We start from the raw sequence: 21,427 nt of genomic DNA on the forward strand, positions 1-21,427 counted from the left end.
AACGCAACTAAATCAAAGGAAAAAAATTAATACAATAAAACTTTTAAAAAGTTTTATTATTAAAAAGATTTAAGAAATTTAAGATGTAATTTTTTTTAATGAAACATTTAATTTTTTAATTAAATGTTTTGTCTTTTTAAAGGTTTAATATTCCAATTAAATATTTTGCATTTTTTAAAATGTTTAATATTCTTCTTGTTGAATTGTATTTTTTAAATGTTTAATGATGGAAAATATTTTTCTGTAATTTTGAATATTTGTATTTTAAAAATTTTGTTTAATTTCATAATGACATGTACTGTATCTTGTTGAATTATCGAATTCAATATTTTGTCTGTTTAATATAATTTAATTGTATTTAATGTTTAACTCTATTAAACAAGAAGAATATTAAACATTTTAAAAAATGCAAAACATTTAATTGGAATATTAAACCTTTAAAAAGACAAAACATCTGATTAAAAAATTAAATGTTTAATTAGAAAATTACATTTTAAACACAATAAAACTTCAAATAGGAATTAAACAGAAAATACAATGAAGCATTTAAAAAGAAAATTAAACATTAAAATGTGGTAAAACATTTAAAAAGAAAAACAAAGATTTAATCGAAACATTAAATATTGAGAAAGGAAAAAAAACTCAAACAAGCTGATAAAACATTTGAAAAAACAAACATTAAAGAGACAAAACATTTGGAAATCAAATCAGACAGAAAAGAATAAAAGGTGAGAAAAGAGCAAAACTAAACATTTAAGAAGAATCAAACTAAAGACAAAACATTTGAAAAGACACCAGTTAGACTTTAGAAGATCAAATTAAACAGAAGAGACAATAAAACGATCAAAAAGAGCAAAAACAGATAAAGGTCTTGAAGCGTTTTCTAGTCTGAAATGAAAACATCAAGTTGTTTCTTCAAACATTTCCTCTTTCTATGTTCTTGGTTTGATTGTGGATAGATTTACTAAGAACTCATTTAAGAAAACTGCTTTCCAGATAAAGTCTACTAGTAGTTGAAGGCATTTATCAAACTAATGTTACCTTCTGATCTCCACAAACTTTACTGTTCAGTGAAGAGAATCAAAGTTTGTTCAGGATTTCTAAAAAACCCACAGGTGAAGGTCTGAGAAGAACTCAGATGGATGGTCTAAATGTGAAATCAAGACTCATGGTCACAAGTTTTAAGGCTTCTGGTAACCAGAAAGTTCAAACTTACAGAGAAGTACTGAGAAACTTTTAAGATTTCAGCCCTCGGACTGTCTAAAGGTTCAAACTAACAGAGAACTACTCAGGAACTTCGGGGATATCAGTCCTTGGACTGTCTGAAAGTTCAAACTAACAGAGAAGTACTGAGAAACTTTTAAGATTTCAGTCCTCAGACTGTGGAAAGGTTCAAACTAACAGAGAACTACTCAGGAACTTAGAAGATATCAGTCCTTGGACTGTCTGAAGGTTCAAACTAACAGAGAACTACTGTGGGACTTAGAAAATTTCAGCCCTCAGACTGTGTGAAAGCTCAGGTCCTGAGGACTCGGGAGGTCTGGAGGCTTGGAAAGTCTTGGAACTGAGGGTTCCACCCTCCAGCACAAAGGCTGAAGTCCAACCTCCTGAGAGAAACGGTCGAGTCGAGACTCGAGTTAAAAAAAAAAGTCGAAAACGACAAAAAATAGATGATAAATGCGCAAAAAAACGAAGAATTAGTATCTGAGCGAGTAGCTCAGGAGGATAAGAAGAGGACTACCAAGCGGAGGGTCGCAGGTTCAAGACCCACCACCGGCATTTTTCTCTCTTTGTCTTTGTCAGAATTTTGCTAAAGTTTAAGAAGGGTCTGGTCTTGAACCAGCGACCTGCAGCTCCATAGGCAAATCCTTAACTCACTGAGCTACAGATCAGATAAATAGAAATAAATTCGTCGTCCCTTTGGCATCGTAGTTTCTGAAGTCACCACATGGGTGGAGCCAAGGCGGAGTCTGGGTGGAGTCAGGGCGGAGAGTAGGCGGGGAGGTGGGTGGCGGCCTCCCCCCTCTACTCCCCCACCTCCCACCACCACCCACCACAACTTCCCCCGCCCGACGAGTTCTTCGAGTCTCCACGAGTTCTTCGAGTCTCCACGGGTTTTCCCGAGTTTCTGGAGTTTCCACCAGGTCAGAGGCAGAACAACTTGTCATGAAGAGATGTTGAAGTCGGCCAGGATGGACTGACTTTTTACAGCGACTAGAAGGAAGACGACTAGAAGAGCAGGTCTTTAACCACCATCCATAAAATCCATGGAGTCGCTCCAGAGAAATGAAAGAAGGTCAACTTTTATCAACCTCCATCCAGATGGTCAACTTGATATCTTTACTTGGACATTTTTAGCACCACAAACCTTTAGTATCACACTTTATAATCATTTATTAGGACTTTAATGGAATCCAGCAGCAGATTTAGTTTTTGTTGACAAACTTTATTCTTGTCGTCGTGGGACTGCAGTATTTAAAACTGTTCCTTCTATTTGACCTCATGTTTATTAGTTTTAGTGGAGAAAGTTATTTTAATTGTTGATTAGTCTCTGAAAAACCAAATAATAAATTGGATTAGTCAAGAGGTTTAAATTTCTTACTTTGTCAAATTTTAAATATGACAAAAAACATAAAAATAAAGTGTCTTGAGACAATTTGACCTGTAATTGGCGTTATATAAATAAAATTGAATTCAAATTGTATCTATCTTGTAATGTTGGAGTAATTCAGCCATATATGTTGGAAAACACATTTTCTTTGTCCATTCATGTGTTGATTGTTTTCTCCAGTAATTCATTTCTTGTTTTGGTTTATAAAATATCAAACCCAAATATATTCACTTTACTGTCATAAAAACCAAAAAGATTTACATTCATGATGCAGGAGTCAGGCAGTTTTCCACTTTTTATCTTAGTTTAGTCAGAAAGATAGTTGATAATGTGTGAATTGTTGCAGCTTGTGAGCCGTAGAAGATTTTAATCTTTTGGGCCGAGTGTCAAAAAACATTTAGAAACCAACATCAACAAAACACTCAACAAAGATTTGAACATCATTAAAGGGAAATCCAACTTTTGCATGACAATGTCTAATTAAAGGACATTTATTTCCAACGTAAATGTGTGATATTCATCCTCTGGAGCTTTCTCTTCACATCGTCTTCCACCTGGACTGGTTTGGTCGGGAGCATGTGCAACAAACATTTGAAAAACTGCACTTTAACATCAATGAATGACACTGAAGTTTAATTTCTATATAAATGAGACTGAGTCTGGAAGTGCTGCTCTGTCATTAACTCCTAAGTTTAGGGAAAGTTCAAACAAAAGAGTTCAGATAAGACTTGAGAATGAGCTTATTTTGAACAAACATCTCAGACTTTCTGAGCTTCAGCACTTACAGCAAGATATTTTAACAACAAGCAACTCAAGAGATCCAGAAGTTGGAGCGAGTTAGCTTTAGCTGAGCCAAAGTACATGTGGGACGCTAACCTAGCAAACATTTCAGACTTTTCTCTGTGAATTCAGAGAAATAATTTCCTATTTAATGACAGAGCTACACATCTTAACTCAGTCTCATGAAAACAGACTCTAATTCAGTGTCATCCATCCATATTAAAGTGCAGTTACCCAAAATGTTTGTTGCATGAGCTCCAACAAAACCTGTCCAGGTAGAAGGCCACTTTGACAAACAGGAAGTGGACGATTCCAAGCAGATTTATAGAAGGGGGAACCGGACTGTACTAAGTGTGGTCCAGTATAGAGGGGTGTTTTGTGGGTTTTTAAGGCTGATAATGATTATTAGTGAGACATTTGGAGTCGATATTCATTTGCAGTAAATGAAAGTATTTAAAATCTTGGAGTTAAACTTAGAACACAAACTGTAACAGAAAACTTTGTTGATACGTTTTTGTTTTGTTTACAAATGTTAAGTTAAAGGAGTTTTATTCGTTACGTATAACCAATCAAATCACTCCAGAAGACAGAGCGACCACAGGTAGATAAAGGTTCAGAGCCAAAGTAGCGCCATTTTTAAATGTATTTATTACCGTAAATCAGTAAAAAATAAAATACTGATAATCAGTAAATCAGTCAGCCCACAATTACTACAATTCTACAATGTATGTCTCTTTCCTTTGACTTGTTATTTGTACAATATATGATGTATATGATGGTGTTTTTTCATACCAAAGGCTATACTATGATGTTTTCTAAGAGACATACGATGCTACTCTGGTTGTTCTGGCCCTGAGCCACTGCACTCCTCCTCTGTTGTTTTCTGGATTGTACTCAGCTGCATGCCTTCGTCCACCCGGCCTCCGTTGACTCGTCCCGCCTGCCGTCTCTGGAGCTGAAGCTGGATTGGAACAGACCAAAGTACAGTCCAATCACGATGCCAGCTGCCTCTCAAAAGGCTCCTTCATCTGGCAGGTGGCGGCACTTCTTCTGAGGGGAAGCTGAGCTGGCCCGGCAGAACTTTGGAGATGTGTTCCAGTGGTTGGTGGATGTGTGGGGAGATAGAGAGGGACCTTTGAATTGTTCACAAAGGAAAACAGGGAACACATTGGTAGTTTTAGTTTAGGGTGCTACTGCGGTGTGTTTTTGGGTTTTAAGAGGTGAACAGGAACAGTTTTTTTTTCGTATTGATTATCTTTTACTTTGTTCCTGGTTGGAATGCCCATCAATGTCAACATGAAGTTCACTTTTAGTTCTGTTTATTTATTTTTATTTTACTAACACCCATTTGTTTTTAACCCCCTCACATGTTGTGTTGTTGTAAACTTACTCTTTGAAATAAATTCTCTTCTAACCCTCTGGAAACCAGCGTTTGGACTGTTTTTGTGTTGCTCCTCACCTACTGACAGCTGTGGACTAAAGGCTATAGTGTGACATTTTTAGTAGTATACTATAGGCTTTTTAAATTGACATATTACTGACTTTTTTTTTGTTTTATTTCTTTTGTTTTTTTTTTAACAACATATAAGAATTCGAACAGTTTTAAAAGTTACTGTACTTTTACTTGTGCAATGAAATTATTATTCTATGGAATTTTTTTAGATGTTTTCTTGAATTACATACTTTTTTGACAATATACTGCACTATGACATTTTTTGAACCACATCATACATGACAATTTTAGGCAACATCCTATCATTTTGCACTTTTTGAACCACATAGTAATCTATGGGGGTTTTTTTCCCAACATGCTATACTATGAACTACAGGCCATACTATGTTATTCTTGAGTAAAGCATACTATACTTTGACATTTTCTGAACTACACCCTATACTATGGCGTTATACACAGAGTGCTTTGGTTACATGTTGATTTATAATCTAGATTTTTTTCTGTTTTGTTTTTTGACGTGATTACCACAGACCTGACCGTGAACACCGTCGACACCCACCTCAGGGAGATGCTGCCTAAGATCTCAAGGCTGCTTGGTCGTGGTCTTTCTGGCACATACTCTTCAAAGATGAGCCAGGAAGTTTAACACTGATGGAATGACACCAGGTCTAAGCCGACAAACTTCCACTTCCTCCTCAACCCATAGTCTCTGGGAAACCTACATGGAGTAAGAAAAGTAGACAGAGAAGTAATTAAGTCTGTACACAACATATTAAAAAGAAATCATGCGAATAAATTAAGTACAAAGAACCGAATTCGCCAATATACTGGAGACCAGAGCTATTTAATTTGATAATTATAACCTTGTTTAGCAACATTTCAATTATTTGAGAGCAGTCCTAAAGAACTGCCTGTAATCCCAATCATAAAATAGGTTTGGAGGAAGAACATAGACGGTAATCTAGATATATATGAGTTAGGCTTTTGAACTACTATTAGTAGTATTGGTGGTAGTAACAGCAATGGGACTACTACTAGTAGTGGTGGTAGTACACTACTGCTGCTGATACTGGCACTGCTACTACAACTTGTAATACTATTACAAATGCTGATACTACTTCTACGACTCTAACAGCTATTTATACTACTACTGCTGTTTGTACTTTTAGTATTACTACTACTGCTTGTACAACTATACTACAGCTACTATTAATCGTCTGGTATTTGGTTGTCAAGCTGCTAGCTCGCCTTAGCGTTTTGCTAGTGGCTAACTAGTTAGCTCTCATAGACTGGAAGCTCTCAACAAGATTTCATAATGAAAAAAGAGCCAAAAACTATTCTTACCTATGAAAAGTCAATCCAAGTTTCCTTGTCTCAATCGTACTACGCAGTGTGTAACTGTATGCAGCACAGTGAGACGGCATACTTGTTTCCGTTTTCACACGGTCTACATCAACGGAATGCACTGAAACTTTGCCCCCACTAGCTTAGCCTCGCTGTAGCACGCAGCTTAATGGGGCGTGGCCTATCTACTGATTCATATCTATGAGAACAACGGTGGCTGCACATAAGGACGTCTGACGATTAGCTGCGTAAATACCATTATATACAGTCTATGGTAAATACGTATGTGAATCGCATCATTGGCTGCAGCAGCCAGTCACCGTCACTCACTGACTCACACTGAAAAATAGCACAGAATGAATTGTTACCTGTTTATTTTATTTACAATTTAGGTTGGATTTTTTTTTTGTGCGCAGCGCAGATTTTCTGTGCGCGGAGACCGTGTCAGCAGTGCGCAATTGCGCACGCGCGCAGTTTAGAGGGAACAGTGGTCGGAACCTCGCCTCCAGGTGAGAGCTTTGAGTCAACGACGATGATGGACTGTTTTTCTGTGGATGAGATTCAGGTGAAGACGAACCGCACTGCAAACATTTAAGAATGAAATCACCAGTCGAAGTTTCTCAAACTGTGAAGTCCACTAGTTGTTATTATGCTACTTTCTAGTCCTTTCAGAGGCCGAGAATAGGTTGGAATTTATGTATTCTTTAGAACAAGACTGCTGTTCGTGTAGTTGCAGCGTTGGCATCAATTTTGGGCTTTACATAGAATTTATCAGTTTTAGTGGCTCATAAGTTGCAGCTGTGTAAAAAAACACAGTAACTACATTAATTCATGTGATTTTTAAGTGTTGACAAAGATAGAAGTACTAATCCCACATCGTAGAAGTCTTGCATTGAAACTGTTACTCAGAGTACTCAATACGGGGAAAACTCCTTCTGTAACATATTATAATGAAGTACATCATTAATGTGAAAGTAGGATTGTCGTAAGAACCGTAATCGATAAGCAGAATCGATCAAATACAAGCAATACCCAACCTTAATTTTATCTTAAAGAAAAACTTGAAAGTAAGGAAGGTCATGTGGTACATTTATACTTTATTTCCTTATGAGAAAAGTCTGACCCCAAAAATGAGAACATCTAGTTTGTAATTTTGTAATTTAAGGCAACTGTTAATTCATTTATTGGACTTTACAGACGGACAGAATCAAATTAGAAATACTTGTTTGCTGCTTGTTGCACTGATTCAAATCCTGTTTTCCCTTCATCACTTGAACTGATAAAACGAACCATTTAGGGGAAGAAAATAAAACTGCATAATGAATTTTAATGGTAACTAATGTAATTCAATGCTGTAGTTTCAAGCTCAGCAGCGTCGTCTTGGCACTGATTCGACTTACTGATCCTCCAACATTTGTGGGGTAAAGTGAGCAAAAAAAAAAAGGCTGACAGGACCAGTATGTTCCTCTAACTGAGCCTATAATATTTATTATAGCGTAGAAAATAACACTGCTGTGTACTTCACTTCTCAAAAACCTGCTCTGACGACATTCAGCTCAAGAAGGAAATATTTGCTATTTGGGCTGACCTCACAGCGGATGCTCGAAGCTGAAAAAATGACAAAGTGGTGCGTTTCTGAAGCCACAAATCCCACAATCCTGTACCGCGACTTTGAAGAGCATTTTCCGCTTTTTGCTCCTCTCCTGTCCAATCTGGTGCAAGATTCTTCCCGTGGCTCAAACTCAACGGTGGTTAATGTGAGGCAACCGTCGCTGAAAAGGGGGGGATTGTTCGGAAGATAGAAATCCCTAGAAAAACAAAACAACTGTACAGTGTATCGTATCATGTTACCGTACATACACAAGCTAAGATAGAACTCACAATATGCAGCATGTTTTTGTCCCAGAAACACTGAAAAGTCCATAGGCATATCTGTTGGTTTACAAAACTGCTTGTAGAGCGTGTCCATCACAGACAGCTTTGGAAAAAAACAAACCAAAAGAAACTAAAACAAAAAAATATCAGTATAGATATGTTTGGGCCTCGTGTACACCCCATATCCACACACAAAAAAAGTCTCGACACAAAGTCTCTTTTTACTGTGCCCTCGCAAAAACGCAACTAACACGGACTGGACACACAAAACCTACGTCTTGTCACCGGAGGGACAATGAATGGTGGTCGAAGGCGGCGAAAGAGCGCTTTGGACAAAACCAAGCTCTTTCCTCTGTCCTTTAACCCACCGCACATGCACCAGAACTGCCTGAAAGTTTTCTACATTACTTCCTTGTCTGCTTGCCGAGGTTCTCGTTAGGAATCCCTGTCGCTGTCGTCGCCCCTATACATGTCTGCCAATTTCTTAAACCGCGGCCCCCACTCGCTCAGGTAGTTGTAGTCCTGGTCGCCCTCGGTAGTCACCGACTCCAGGGAGTTAAGGGACTCTGCCACCGAGCCGTTGCCCTCGTAGGCGTAGGTGGAGAGGGAGTCATAAGGCGGCGCCGTCGGGTCACTGTCGTTTTCCTGGAGCCTCTGGTTGATGAAGTCCCTCACGTCCCCGTTATTGTCCTGGGTCGGGGGCAGAACTGGCCGTCGGACCGGAGGGTAGAAGGTCTCGGGCACGATGTCCCGTCGCTGTTTGCGCTCCTCAATGGCCTCCGGGTTTCGCAGTGTGCCGATATCGAAGGCCTGGGTGTCCTCCTTGCCACCGCCCTCGTCGTTGTAGTTGACGACGTTGTCTCTGACATCCTCTTTGGAGATGATCAGAGGCTTCTTCTTCCTCTGCCTCCTCAGTGCAGCGAACAGCACCACGATCACTACAGGGAAAACAAAGAGAGTTTGGTGACTTCTGCTGTTGTTTCTTTGCTCACTCTCCTTGTTCTGAAGGCCGGCGACCATCCAGGGGGAATTGTTGATGTTGCATGAGTGTTCACTGATGTTCAGGGACTTTGTCTGACTTTGTAGAGCAGCCTCTGCTACCACAAGGATGCATTATGTATTCCTCCCTCCTCAGGGCCACTGCTGCTTAAGAACCTATAGGAGGCCAGTTGAAGTACACAGCAGAATGAAGTGTGTGTGCTACAAAGTCAACTTCAGTGCTATTAAGGAGCATTATGACATGTGAGTGATGACTTGGAGGTGACCCAGCCTCTCTGATTTAAAGGGATGGTTCTTTGAAGTGGGCTTTTGTGGGTACTTATCCACAGATGTACAGTAGATCGACACGCCCCCAGTTTGAAGCAGCAGAGAGGACTGCTGGCAGGGAAGCTAAGCAGTGAACGAGGTCAGCAGCAAAATGTATTTCAGCCACCTAAGAAAATCAATAGCCGTTTAAGCGTGCACTATATTTAGAATATTCTCACCAGTTTCCCTTGCCGATAGACAGCCCTGTCCTTTAGCACTACATTTTATCTCCAGAACTTTCCGATGCACACATTACATACTGTATTATTTCACAGATCAGCAGCATAAACCCGTCCACAGCGCTGATGCACACAAATACGAAAGGGCTGTCTGCCAGTAAGGTAACATTATTCTATTCAGTGTGGTCGAATGTAGGTAGTACTTTGACCATGAATAAGTACCTTATACAATCCACTTCAACAAACAAAACTGTCCCTTCAAGGCAAACATGGAATCATTGATTATACAGTTGCAGAACTGCATCCTGGCCTCAATGAAAACACAGTTAGTAGTGTCTAAAAGCAATAACTGATTGTGGTTGTGAAGTTGTTTTCTTTTGCATTTGCAAGAAAGCAGTGATTTGTGGGCATGAATACTATAGCTGAAGCATCTATAGTTTGTTATGACTAATGGAATTGGTAGTAAAGGTATGTTTTAAGCTAATCCTGCTGCACTACTGATAGCAACAACTATCGTTTCCCCCATCACTGAATTTCTACCACTCAAAATATTGTAGATATCCTCAGTGATACATATCTGAGATTAATAAGCTAATTAGGGTGATATAATTGTGTTTTTACTGCTTCTAAAGGTTTTATTGGTTTCATTATTCTCTTGATTTTCATTCATTTTAGCTTCATTGTCCGGCTTTGTCTTGTTATTTTTGCTCTTGTTTTTAAAACTGCTTCATAAATTAGGTTATTGTGATTATCATTGTAACCGAAAGGGTTTGTTGATGTGTCCGACCTGCAATTATTGGTATCTGAAATGGGAAGTTACCGTTCCACCAGCTGTAACTCTTTTTCAAAATGCCGAAATTCAATTAAACATATCTTTTATAATCAGTATTACTAATGATGAAGGATTTAGTGGTATCTATAATTAAACTTTTGTACATATCTCTATATATAGATATAAATTAACATTTCAACGTGTCAAATTGGAATTTTCACAGGTGAAAACTAATTTGCTACTCATCTGGCCCACTGATTAAATGTTAAAAGGGCTGCCCTGCTGGGGCCCCGAAACACTTTTTTTTTTTTTTGCTCGAGACTTGATTATGAGCAGAAAATATGGGAGTTTACAAGTGAGACTGAAACTGACATTTATACGTCATGTGTCGCAACATTTGGGGGTTTTTAACTTGAGAGAAACGACCTCATTCAGTCTATCTGGACAAACAAAGTGTCCTTAAAACTTTTCATCATGTAAAACTCTGCTCCCCAGAAACACTTCCTATATGGAATTGCTTAAAATACACGGAACATATTTAGAAATCGACCTCGAGGCCTGTTAATTACACACTAAATTGGAAGCAGATGCATAATCCTGACGAAGAAGTGGTGATGAAACCATGACGACGGCCCAGTGTTTGGTAAGAACCAACCTGATTAGCCTTCGCGTTCTCACACATAAACGTCTCATAATTGGTGGCAAATGTTGGAGCATTGTCGTTGACGTCCAGCACTCTGATGTATACCGGCACCTGGCTGATCTGCCACGGGTTGTCTAGGAAACACAAAAGGTGGCCACAGTGAGTTTACACAAATAAGAACGTGTGTGCAGCTTTGGCCCTTCGTTTCCAAGCAAACTCATTAATATCTGGATGCTACACTTAGTTATTTCATTTCTAAGTGTTTTCTTCTCTGAGCTGCTGTTACTGATGTGAACTATCTCCATGAGAAGTTTTTCTGACAAAACAAATACAAGTGAGGGAACTTGGTGGAGATATTATATTCAGTGCCTATTACAAGTATTCACTGTGCTTGAAGTTTTCCCCTTTTAGTGCTTTTCAACATCAAATCATGGTCAACATTAAACAGATCTATAAGGTAATGCCAATTAATTAGTACAAATAAATGCATCATTAAGAAATAGAAGGAATGTGGCACATGGGCGAATCTGCTGGGAACAGGTCATCCTTAAAAATTAAGTGTTTGCAAGAAAGAGATTATTGAGGCCACCAAGACTCCCCTGAAGGAGCTACAAGCTTTAGCAACTGAGATGGGAGAAACTGTAACCAACTGTTGTCTGTTCTTTACCAGTCAGCGTTTTATAGCAGAGTAGCAAAAAGAAAACCACCATTAAGAAAAAGCTCACATTAAACCGCGACTAGAGTTCACCAGAAGGCATGTGGGAGACTTTGAGGTCAACTGGAAGAAGGTTCTTTGGTCATATGAGGCCAAAATTTAGGTTTTTGGCCATTAGATTAGGTGCTATGTTTGGGGAAACCAAACACTGCATATTATCACAAGCACAATGTGAAGCATGGTGGTGGCAGCATCATGATGTGCAACATGGTGGCGTCAGCATCATGATGTGGAGCATGGTAGTGGCAGCATCATGACATGGAGCATGGTGGTGGCAGCATCATGACATGGAGCATGGTGGTGGCAGAATCATGATATGGAGCATGGTGACAGCAGCATCATGATATGAAGCATGGTGGCGTCAGCATCATGATGTGGAGCATGGTAGTGGCAGCATCATGACATGGAGCATGGTGGTGGCAGCATCATGATGTGAAGCATGGTGGCGGCAGCATCATGATGTGAATCATTTATGTTTACACAACGTATATTTAATGAGTTATTGATGATGGAAGTCTTAATCTGTGAATATCTTTCCGACTTTACTGAACTGTGTTTTGTTTCCTGACGTCGCCGTAATTCGCTGGCGGACCCTAGGTTGGTAACCACTGCAGTAGAAGACTGAGGAGGAGAGTCTAGGCTGCTGAAGCTCAGCAGAGTCCAAATGATTCTGTAGTGCAAAGAGGAATTTGAGGTGAAATTGAAGACGACCAAAGAAGAGACAGAAGCACCTCAGAGAGGTCTGCAGAACTAAAGGGACTCAGGCTGCTGCGCTGTGCCCACGAAGGCAATGTCTCTGGCATCAAAGAGCTGCTCTCAAAGGGAGTCGACATCAACTTTCAGGTACAACGCTTAAAGCTTGGTGTCCTCTCAGTTACAGGGCTCGTATTTTTTGCCTTCAGGATACTTTCTTCTGGACGGCTCTGATGTGTGCCAGCTGGTCAGGACAAAGAACTGCAGTGAGGCTCTTGCTAGATCATGGAACCGCTTGGATTGGAGTGGTTGATACACAAGGCAGGGATGCCAAAGATCTGGCACAAGAAGGTATAACAGTCAGTAGTAACACTGATTCATATATCTGTGTTTGAATTATTACCTCATTATGACACTGTGACTTTCAAATTTTATATTGTTTTTTTTTTTTTTTTTAAAGATTTGTCTTTTTAAGCATGTCTTATTCTTATTTGGATTTAATGTGATTGTGGTCATATTGATTTTGTAATATATATTTATTCCTAATCAGTGCTCAAAGTCAGAGAAAGATATGATCAAACATGCTGGTGTGTGTAGGCAGCAGAGACTGCTTCATGTTGTTTTCCTCCAGCTTATTGTTTCATGTCAGGGCCATCTGAGGGGAGGAGAGTGTTCTTACATAACAGCATGTGAAACCACACCTTCTGGCTGGAGGTCAGTGCAAACCGTGCAAACCCGAGATCAGCGCAGCTTGGAAGAACAAGAGGCAGTCATGGGTTTTCTTCCTGTCTTTTCTTTTGAAACATGGATTCTACTAATTACGCTGATCTACATATTTATAATGTAAGGGATTGACTAATCAAAGAGGACACTCCCAGTGACATTAGTCCCTCTAAGAAATGTCTTTTGTCCTTTTGCCATTTGAGCCACCAGAATTTAACTGACAACATGTAACTTTATGGACATGCTCTAATGCTTCCTCTGTTCTGTGCAGGTATGGCCAATGGACTTTTGGAGTATTTGAGAAGTTGGGGGTCCCAGGTCCCAAGCCTATAATGTACATGGGGACAACCACCAAGCAGAATCCTGTACGTGAATCTTTATCAAATCTATTTTTAAAATGATCATAATGTTTGGCATTTGAGTTTAAAAATAAGTTTCCTACTGAGTTGGAATGGACAATGATATATAATGTAGTGATCAATATGTATTTCTTGTCATCAGGTTTACTACATAGGGGACTGTGAAAATGCTCAAAAGTATGGGAGAATATGGGGGTGAGAACACTATCTGCTTTGCAGGTTTTAACCTTTGATCATTTTACTTGGTTCTTCTGTCAGCACTAGTGTAGGCAGTTCTTCTTTATCTACACTGACAAATGTTTGACACTAGATTTCCCAATGTAATGTTCTGTTTTTTTTGCAAACATTCAGTGTGTATGAGTTCAGGAAACCTATGCTGGTTGTGGCAGATCCTGACATGCTGAGAACCATCTTGGTGAAGGAGTGCTTCACCTATTTTACCAACCGGAGGGTAAGAACACAAAAGATGGAACACAAGACAGAGTATTCTATTATCACTGGTCATGTATTTAACCAAAGATCCAAATAAACTTCTGGAACCAGAAATGCTGCAGCTTTGACAAACATGCCAAACCCCATTTATAAGTCTCGATATTAGAAGTTTCCTTGCTGACTATTGAATGACATTGCTGATTTTAAGTCTTTTTGTTTTATATAATCTTTTTTTTTTGTTTTAGAAAATATTTTTACAACATGCTAATGTCAATATGCCTGCCATTGTGAACTGCCATTGCATGCAAACTTTCTAGAATGGCTCTGTCATTCCTAGAGCCACTGTTACTTCGGCTAAAACTCAGTGTAAGTCATTAAGTGTCACACACCTCATCTGAATGCCAACTGATTGTTAGGAACCCTTGGAATTAATCATTTCAAGAATAATCATATTTTTAGTTTAATTAGAAGTATTAGCAAATTACAATCCAGCAGCAGGTGCTTCCCTTGTAGTTGGTATGCTAAAAAATTAAAACTAGCAGCTGCCTCAAATTTTGTGCCCAGTATACTATTACTGACAGCTGTTCCACTGGTATATACTACTGTAAACACAATGATCTTCATGCCCTCTAGAACTTCCGTATGAACGGGGATCTCTATGACTCAATGAGTCTTGCTGAAGACGATCAGTGGAGACGGATTCGTAACATCCTCACTCCCGCCTTCACCTCTGGCCGTATAAAAGAGGTAGGAATATATGTAGGTGTAAAAGAGCAAGGCATATATATTCAGTTGACCTTCTGTTTAATATCCGTTCTTTTCCTCTGTTTTAGATGTATAGGATCATGAAACATCACTCCCACAAGCTGACTGACAGCCTGCAGTCCAAGGCCCAAAATGTAGAAGTCCTTACTGTAAAAGAGTGAGTAATGCTGTGGACCCACCTGTTGCTCAAACGGGTCATGCCCTTAATTCTGCATACAATTAAGCTTTAATACACTTTGCTTTGATGAAAACTCGCACCAGTTCAATTGTCACAGAGGTAAAAATTAGCTACAGAGACCTAAACTGTTTTTGTACCAGGCTGTAAACACGTCTGTTGTTACTGTACAGTTGAACATTTTAACATGAGGGCCAAAGAGGACTGACCTGCTTTTGGGGCCAGCCTCTAGTGGTCATTCAGTGGAATTGCAGTTGTTGGCACTTGCTTGTTGGCTTCATTTTCAGTCCCAGATGTTGTTACTGGGGTCTTACACATCCCAGATGTGTTCCACTGGATTTGAATCTGGTGACTTTGAGAGGCCAATAAAATCCACTGAATCATGTCCATGACACTAGTTTGACAGGACCAACAGAAGACTAAAATGTGGACATACGGGGATTAACGGTCACCAACTCCCAGAGACAAATCTTACTGCTCAAAGTTTGCTCTTCTAGAGCTTGTGAGACAAAACTGTGATTCTCATTTCAGCCTTGTGTTAGCTAGGATTTTGTTTGATATGATTCTCATATTTTTCTCCAAATATTCACCAGGAGATATAAGTGAGAAAAGAGGAGAACAATTAGCAACAGGAGTCAAACTTGAAATTTAAAGGAGATGATTCCCAACTTTGACTAACGGATCCATTTTTCCTCAGTTGAGCTACATGTGAGCTGTATATGCATATGTATTTGTTAACTGTTCTCCTCCTTTCTCACCTATATGTCCCCATGAATTTTAGGAGAAAAATATGAGAATCATATCAGACAAAATCCAAACTAAAACAATGTTGAAATGAGAATCACAATGTTGTCACTTAAGCTATAGAGGAGCAAACTTTGAGCAGCAAGATTTTCCTCTAGGCAATATACAGACAGGCTGGGGCATTCAGACCTTGATTGATTGAGATTAAAGACTCGAAAGCGTGCCATGAAAACATTCCCCACAGAATTACCTGACCTGTCAAGACAAGTCAGTTCGGATCTATGGATGTATGTTGTTGATGCGTAATTCTGAGCCTCTGCAACCTCAGCAGAAATGGAGATTTGTCAGACAATCTTCAACTGTTTAGCTTTGTTGCGCTTGTGCCCACTGCAGCCTGAGATTTCTGTTGTGGCTGACAGGAGTGGAGCCCAGCGAGGGTAAGTCTGAAATGGTTTTTTTCACTGCAGTTGTAGAGATGTCCATCCTCTTCTGACCATGTCTGTTTGCAGAGTTGCTGCTCACTGGATGTTTTTCTATCATTTTAATTAAACCTTAGAGTGCGAAAGTTAAAATCCCAGGAAGCAGCAGTTTCACAAATATTCAAACCAGCCCATCTGGTACCGACATCACATCACAATAAAAGTTGCAGAGATAACATTCTTTCCATTCTGATATTTGATGTTGGCCTACACATTAGTGAAGCTCCTTTATAACGGGCCATTTATTAAATAAGGGTACAGTTGTTCTAAATGTATGTAAATTACACCACAAAACTTAAAAATAAAAATGTGTCCTCACTGAAGACTCCTCAGTGAGGCAAATGTCCTCTGTAAATCCTCTGTCTATTTAAATATCCATAAATTATAGCAATATTGTATGTTCAAGCACTAGATAGCTAGTATGGCACCTTAAAAACTAAAAACACATAATTCAAGCATGTACAGTTTCGAGGTAAAATCACCATATGCACATTTCCAACTTCAATATCCCTCAATGATTTCACCAACATTTGTACCCAGCTGATATTTCTTTACAGGTTCAGTAAAGCTGTGAAGCAAATATAGTCAACGGACCTGACTGTGGCACTGCTTAGTAAAAATTGTGTATTGCAGCATATTTGGAGCCTACAGTATGGATGTGATGGCGAGCTGTGCATTTGGCGTAGACATGGATTCAAACACCAACCCTTCAAATCCTCTCATCACTCATGCCTCAAAGCTGTTCAAATTCCCCATTTTTCTTTTCTTCCTCCAAGGTACTTTACTGCTTTTCCATGTCACCGTTTTTTTATTGACAACGTTTTGTGACTAAGGTTTTAACTGTTTGCATTTTCCCCCCTTTTCAGGATTTTTTCCCTTTCTGCTTCCTCTCTATGAGCTGCTGGGTGTCTCAATTTTCCCCAAGTCCTCTACTGATTTCTTTAAGAAGCTCGTGGAAAAGATCAGAGCAGAACGCAATGGCAGCTCAGGGCAGGTTAGGATAAAACACACATCTAAGACGTTGTCTACATGAATAAAATCTTCTCTTGCAGTATAACCAATCTTCTTCAAGATAACAGAAAATTTTCAGAAGCTCAATTGAGAAATTGTTAGATAGATATTGATCATATCACATGGCCTCATTTGGTAAGCAGTATCTGGATAGCAGTCACAGAAACACAGACGTTGAATAATCTAATGTTCTAATAATGGACACCTAATCAAGAACTGATCTGAAGGTGTGATAAGTGCACTTGAATTTCCTTGTAGCTGATGTGTTTATTTGTATGGACAGGACTGCAAAATGTCAATTTCATATGTCATGTTGTGTGAATATATCATGTTTGTCGTCTCAAATAGCATCAAATGGGTGTTTGTTTAAAAGTCCAACAATTCTATTTTTCTCTTTAACTATTTTATTTACCTCTTTCCAGAAGTCAGAAGATGTCCTTCAGTATATGATCGACAGTCAGGCAACCAGTGAACGGACTAAAGAAAAACATAAGGAGGGTAATTACAGGATGCACCACTCTTGTGTACACATACATAATCCTGCACATCAAAGGTCTTAATGCTGTCTATCTTTATCCATTCTATATGTCTTGACAGGTCTAACTGATCATGAGATCATTTCCCAAGCGACAATGTTTATGTTTGCTGGATACGAGACAAGTGCCTCCACACTCACTTTCTTAGCCTACAATCTGGCAAGAAATCCAGAAGTCATGAAACATCTGCAAAAGGAGATAGACTCTACTTTCCCGAATAAGGCTAGACTGAATATTTTGATTCTGGAGTCATTTTGTCAATTTTATATTTCACTGCAATGTGTTTAAATCAAACCGTGTTGTAATAAACTCTATAGGGTCTGGTCCAGTATGAAGCTCTGATGCAGATGGAGTACCTCGACAGTGTGGTCAACGAGAGTCTGAGGTAATGAGCATTTATTGGTGCTAGCTGATATCAGGAGAGCCTGATGAAACATTAAATCGGCATTCTTAAAGATATATACAGTGCTGTGCAAAAGTATTTGCTCAGACACAAATGGTTTATGCAACATGACAAAGACCTAAAGCACACAAGCAAGTCCACCTCTGAGTGGCTCGAAAAGAACTAAATAAAGTTCTGGAGTGGCCGAGTCAAAGTCTGGACTTGAAACCATTTGAGATTTTGCATCAAGACCATCAAAGGACAGCTCATGCTGGAAAACCATCTAATGTGACTGAAATAAAACCATTCTGCAGAGAAGAGTGGAACAGAATTCCTCCATGGTGATGTAAAAGACTGATCACAAGCTGGAACAAACATTTAACTGCAGTTGTTGCTGCCAAGGAACCAACCAGTTATTGGGTTCGGAGGGCAATTACTTTTTCCACATGAGGGATAGAGGTTTTCAATAAATCTTCAATAAATTGTCATTTAAAAATTGTCTTTCATGTTTTGGGGACTATCGCTGTCTAATATTTAATAAATATAAATATTAGTTTGATGATCTGGAAATTTTAATCCTGACAAATATGCAACAATAGAAGATTTATGTAGAGGGTCAAACACTTTTGCATGGCACTGTATTAACACTGACTATCAAAATATCGTGCACTTAAAAGAAACCCACTGTTGATCAACACCAAACTACACATTAGCAAAGGTTTGGACAATGTCAGGACAATATAAGGACAATGAATGACTGTAAAAAATTCATGGCAATCCATCAAATAGGCTTCTTTGAGATGTTTCAGTCAAGGTCAAAGTGGTAAAATACTGACCAACAACCCACAATAGTTATCCATGATAATTACACTCTTTAAAACTTTGAAAAATGCGATGATGGCTTAACCTACACAGCCATCAAAACAAGGATCTTGTGATTGAATATTCAGTCTAATATAGAGATATTATTTTGTCAATAGGGTATACCCTCCAGTTGCACGTACAGAACGAGTCACTAAAGAAACTGTCAAGATCAATGGAATCACAATCCCAAAGGACATGGCTGTGCTGATTCCCATCTATGCTTTGCATCGTGACCCTGAGCTGTGGCCAGAGCCAGAGGAATTCAACCCTGACAGGTAGTTGCCAAAATGGTTCAAAATCTTACAGGAGATTAATAATTATGCATGGCTGCACTACAGGAAAACTTTTGTAAGCTAGATCCAGTTTGTCCAAAAAAAGGTCATCGTTTCATTGGCAGACTTTGCAACAAAATGAACATGATTATTATACGCTGCCTGTCCAAAAAAAAGTCACACACTAATATTTTGTTGGACTGCCTTTAGCTCTGAGAACGACACACATTCGTTGTGGCATCGTTTCGATAAGCTTCTGCAAGGTCACAGCATTGATATCTGTTCAGAGTTGCATTAATTTTCTACCAAGATCTTATATTGATGATGGGAGAATCGGGTGTTGAGCGTGTTCGTTTTTTGAGATAGAAGACAAACTACTTCTCTCCAATTAAGTTGTTTATTTTCTAATATCAGTGTCTCAAAAGAATTCCGTGCAGAAAATTTCCACCCCGCGCACCTCCACATTTTTCTAACCAACGCGGACGGAGCCGCGCGGAAAAACATGGTGGAGGGCCAGGACCTACTCGTAGCTGAAGTCTAGAAATACGTGAACTTATACGATTCATCACACAGACATCACCGTGGTATGAACTATTCATGGTGTGAAATAAAACTGCTGAAATGCTTTTATTCAGTAAAATGCCGTGTTGTAAGTGGTGTAAACCATGGCAAACTTCTTCTTCTCTAGTTTAGTACCAGAGTAGACCAGGTGGACGTGTCTTTGAGCTACACTGCCTCCTGCAGTTTGGAAGCAAACTTCTTCTTCACTAGTTTATTACTAGAGTAGACCAGGTAGACATGTGTTTGCGATACACTGCCCCCTGCAGTTTGGGAGCAGACGCGCACGGAGTATAAATGCACACACGTTCTCTCGCGTGGATTTCCGTGCAGCGGATTTCCGCGCGGCTCGTTCATGCGGAAAGTATATTCCAGCCTTAAGACAACTACTTTTCACAGGGGTGATATCGGTTATCAGTCGATCTTTAATAAATCATCATTTAAAAATGGCATTTTCTGTTCTGTGGTTTACCTCTGTCTAATATCCCAAAAATGTAAATATTAATTTGTTGATCTGGAACATTTAAGTGAGAGAAATATGCAAAAATAGCAGATTTAGGTAGGGGGCAAATGCTTTGTCACGGCACTGTACATGATGCCAGAACCTTAATTTTTCATGCACAGTGATAAGTTGATCAACGCCATGTACTCCACCTATTAGTAGTGCTGATGTTGTAGCTGATGGTGTAAGAGTGGAGTATTATGGGAGTTTTTTAAAAATTTAATTATATGTTCTTTGTTTTTGTAGATTCAGTAAAAAGAACAAGCAGAACATTAACCCATATGCTTACCTGCCATTCGGCACGGGGCCAAGGAACTGCTTGGGGATGCGATTTGCTCTGGTGATGGTTAAACTGGCTTTGGTGGAAGTTTTGCAGAACTACAGCTTCTCAGTCTGTGAAGAGACAGAGGTGAGTGAATTCCACACTTCTATTGATGTATCTGAAAAAAGACGACACTTGACATGCAATATTCATTGTAAGAAAGAGCAACATGTTTTTGATTTGGCAAATTTTCCATTCCCCAGATCCCTTTGCAGATGAATCCCGAAGGCCTGACTGCACCCATTCAACCCATCAAACTAAAGCTGGTGATGCGTTGCACCGAACTAGAAAGTGTGGACAACTAGAAGGTGTTCACAGATGCATCGATCAAGGCTAAGATGAATTTCTGAATTTCTTATATTAGCAACTGAAATGCTGCTAATAAGCTAACTGCTATACGTTTATAGTTTTTATTCGAAACCTGCAATCTGATTCCAGTTAAAATAGAGAGAACATGGACAGCATGACTGGACTTCATGCAATTGTGTCAATTGCACCATGACTACAAGGATTTTGAATTCTTCGAATATGAAAACATGAATCACTATTAGGTAATGATCCAAATATGTTATCTACCAAATTCTGTGAAAAACTGAAGACACTGAAAGAACAAAGTTTTCCAAAATGATCTAAATACTGATAAACATAAGATGTCCGGAAGACACATATAAATTGTTTTGTATGATCAACTTGGTAGTTAAAATGATTATATGTATTTACAGTAAACTACAGCACAATGTACTGCTGAGTGGCACTTTCGAATTATATTGAAACAAAGCATATGATATCTGTATGTTTAAGAAATGAACAAAAAGTAAATCCGACAGGTATTTGAAGCTGAAGACCACCCCTTGGGTGATTGATTAGATGCTGATTTGAATTAAAAACTGTCTATATAAAAGGAAAGTCTCCAGAAGGCAACTGTGGCTCTTT

At 39.0% G+C, this 21,427-nt stretch overlaps 2 protein-coding genes across 2 annotated transcripts; one reads left to right on the top strand and one right to left on the bottom strand.

Moving 5' to 3' along the window:
* Positions 1–5,425: 5,425 nt before the first annotated feature.
* LOC111586510 (cadherin-6-like) lies at positions 5,426–11,267 on the bottom strand. Its single transcript, XM_055009806.1, has 3 exons — positions 11,249–11,267; positions 10,941–11,096; positions 5,426–9,001 (listed from the first exon to the last, which is right to left on the bottom strand). The coding sequence occupies exons 1-3, from the start codon at positions 11,265–11,267 to the stop codon at positions 8,499–8,501; spliced, it is 678 nt and encodes a 225-aa protein (XP_054865781.1). The 3' UTR covers positions 5,426–8,498.
* A 1,796-nt stretch (positions 11,268–13,063) lies between these two features.
* Positions 13,064–21,415, top strand: LOC111586509 (cytochrome P450 3A30-like). The gene is made up of 14 exons (XM_023296249.3): positions 13,064–13,213; positions 13,365–13,458; positions 13,595–13,647; positions 13,804–13,903; positions 14,518–14,631; positions 14,718–14,806; positions 16,681–16,823; positions 16,914–17,041; positions 17,481–17,556; positions 17,656–17,816; positions 17,912–17,979; positions 18,957–19,115; positions 20,419–20,581; positions 20,698–21,415. The coding sequence occupies exons 1-14, from the start codon at positions 13,143–13,145 to the stop codon at positions 20,797–20,799; spliced, it is 1,521 nt and encodes a 506-aa protein (XP_023152017.2). The 5' UTR covers positions 13,064–13,142; the 3' UTR covers positions 20,800–21,415.
* Positions 21,416–21,427: the final 12 nt, after the last annotated feature.

Source organism: Amphiprion ocellaris, chromosome 4 (genome assembly GCF_022539595.1).
Source record: "Amphiprion ocellaris isolate individual 3 ecotype Okinawa chromosome 4, ASM2253959v1, whole genome shotgun sequence".
NCBI classification, from domain to species: Eukaryota; Metazoa; Chordata; class Actinopteri; family Pomacentridae; genus Amphiprion; species Amphiprion ocellaris.

Excerpts from the sequence above, each read along its gene's own strand:
- LOC111586510 (XM_055009806.1), bottom strand. Across the intron at positions 9,002-10,940 it reads AACACTGGGCCGTCGTCATG|TGATCGTGGTGCTGTTCGCT; the intron begins GTTTCATCACCA and ends TTTTCCCTGTAG.
- LOC111586509 (XM_023296249.3), top strand. The coding sequence starts at position 13,143 with ATGGGTTTTCTTCCTGTCTTTTCTTTTGAAACATGGATTCTACTAATT. Across the intron at positions 17,042-17,480 it reads GCAATGGCAGCTCAGGGCAG|AAGTCAGAAGATGTCCTTCA; the intron begins GTTAGGATAAAA and ends ACCTCTTTCCAG. Across the intron at positions 20,582-20,697 it reads CAGTCTGTGAAGAGACAGAG|ATCCCTTTGCAGATGAATCC; the intron begins GTGAGTGAATTC and ends TCCATTCCCCAG.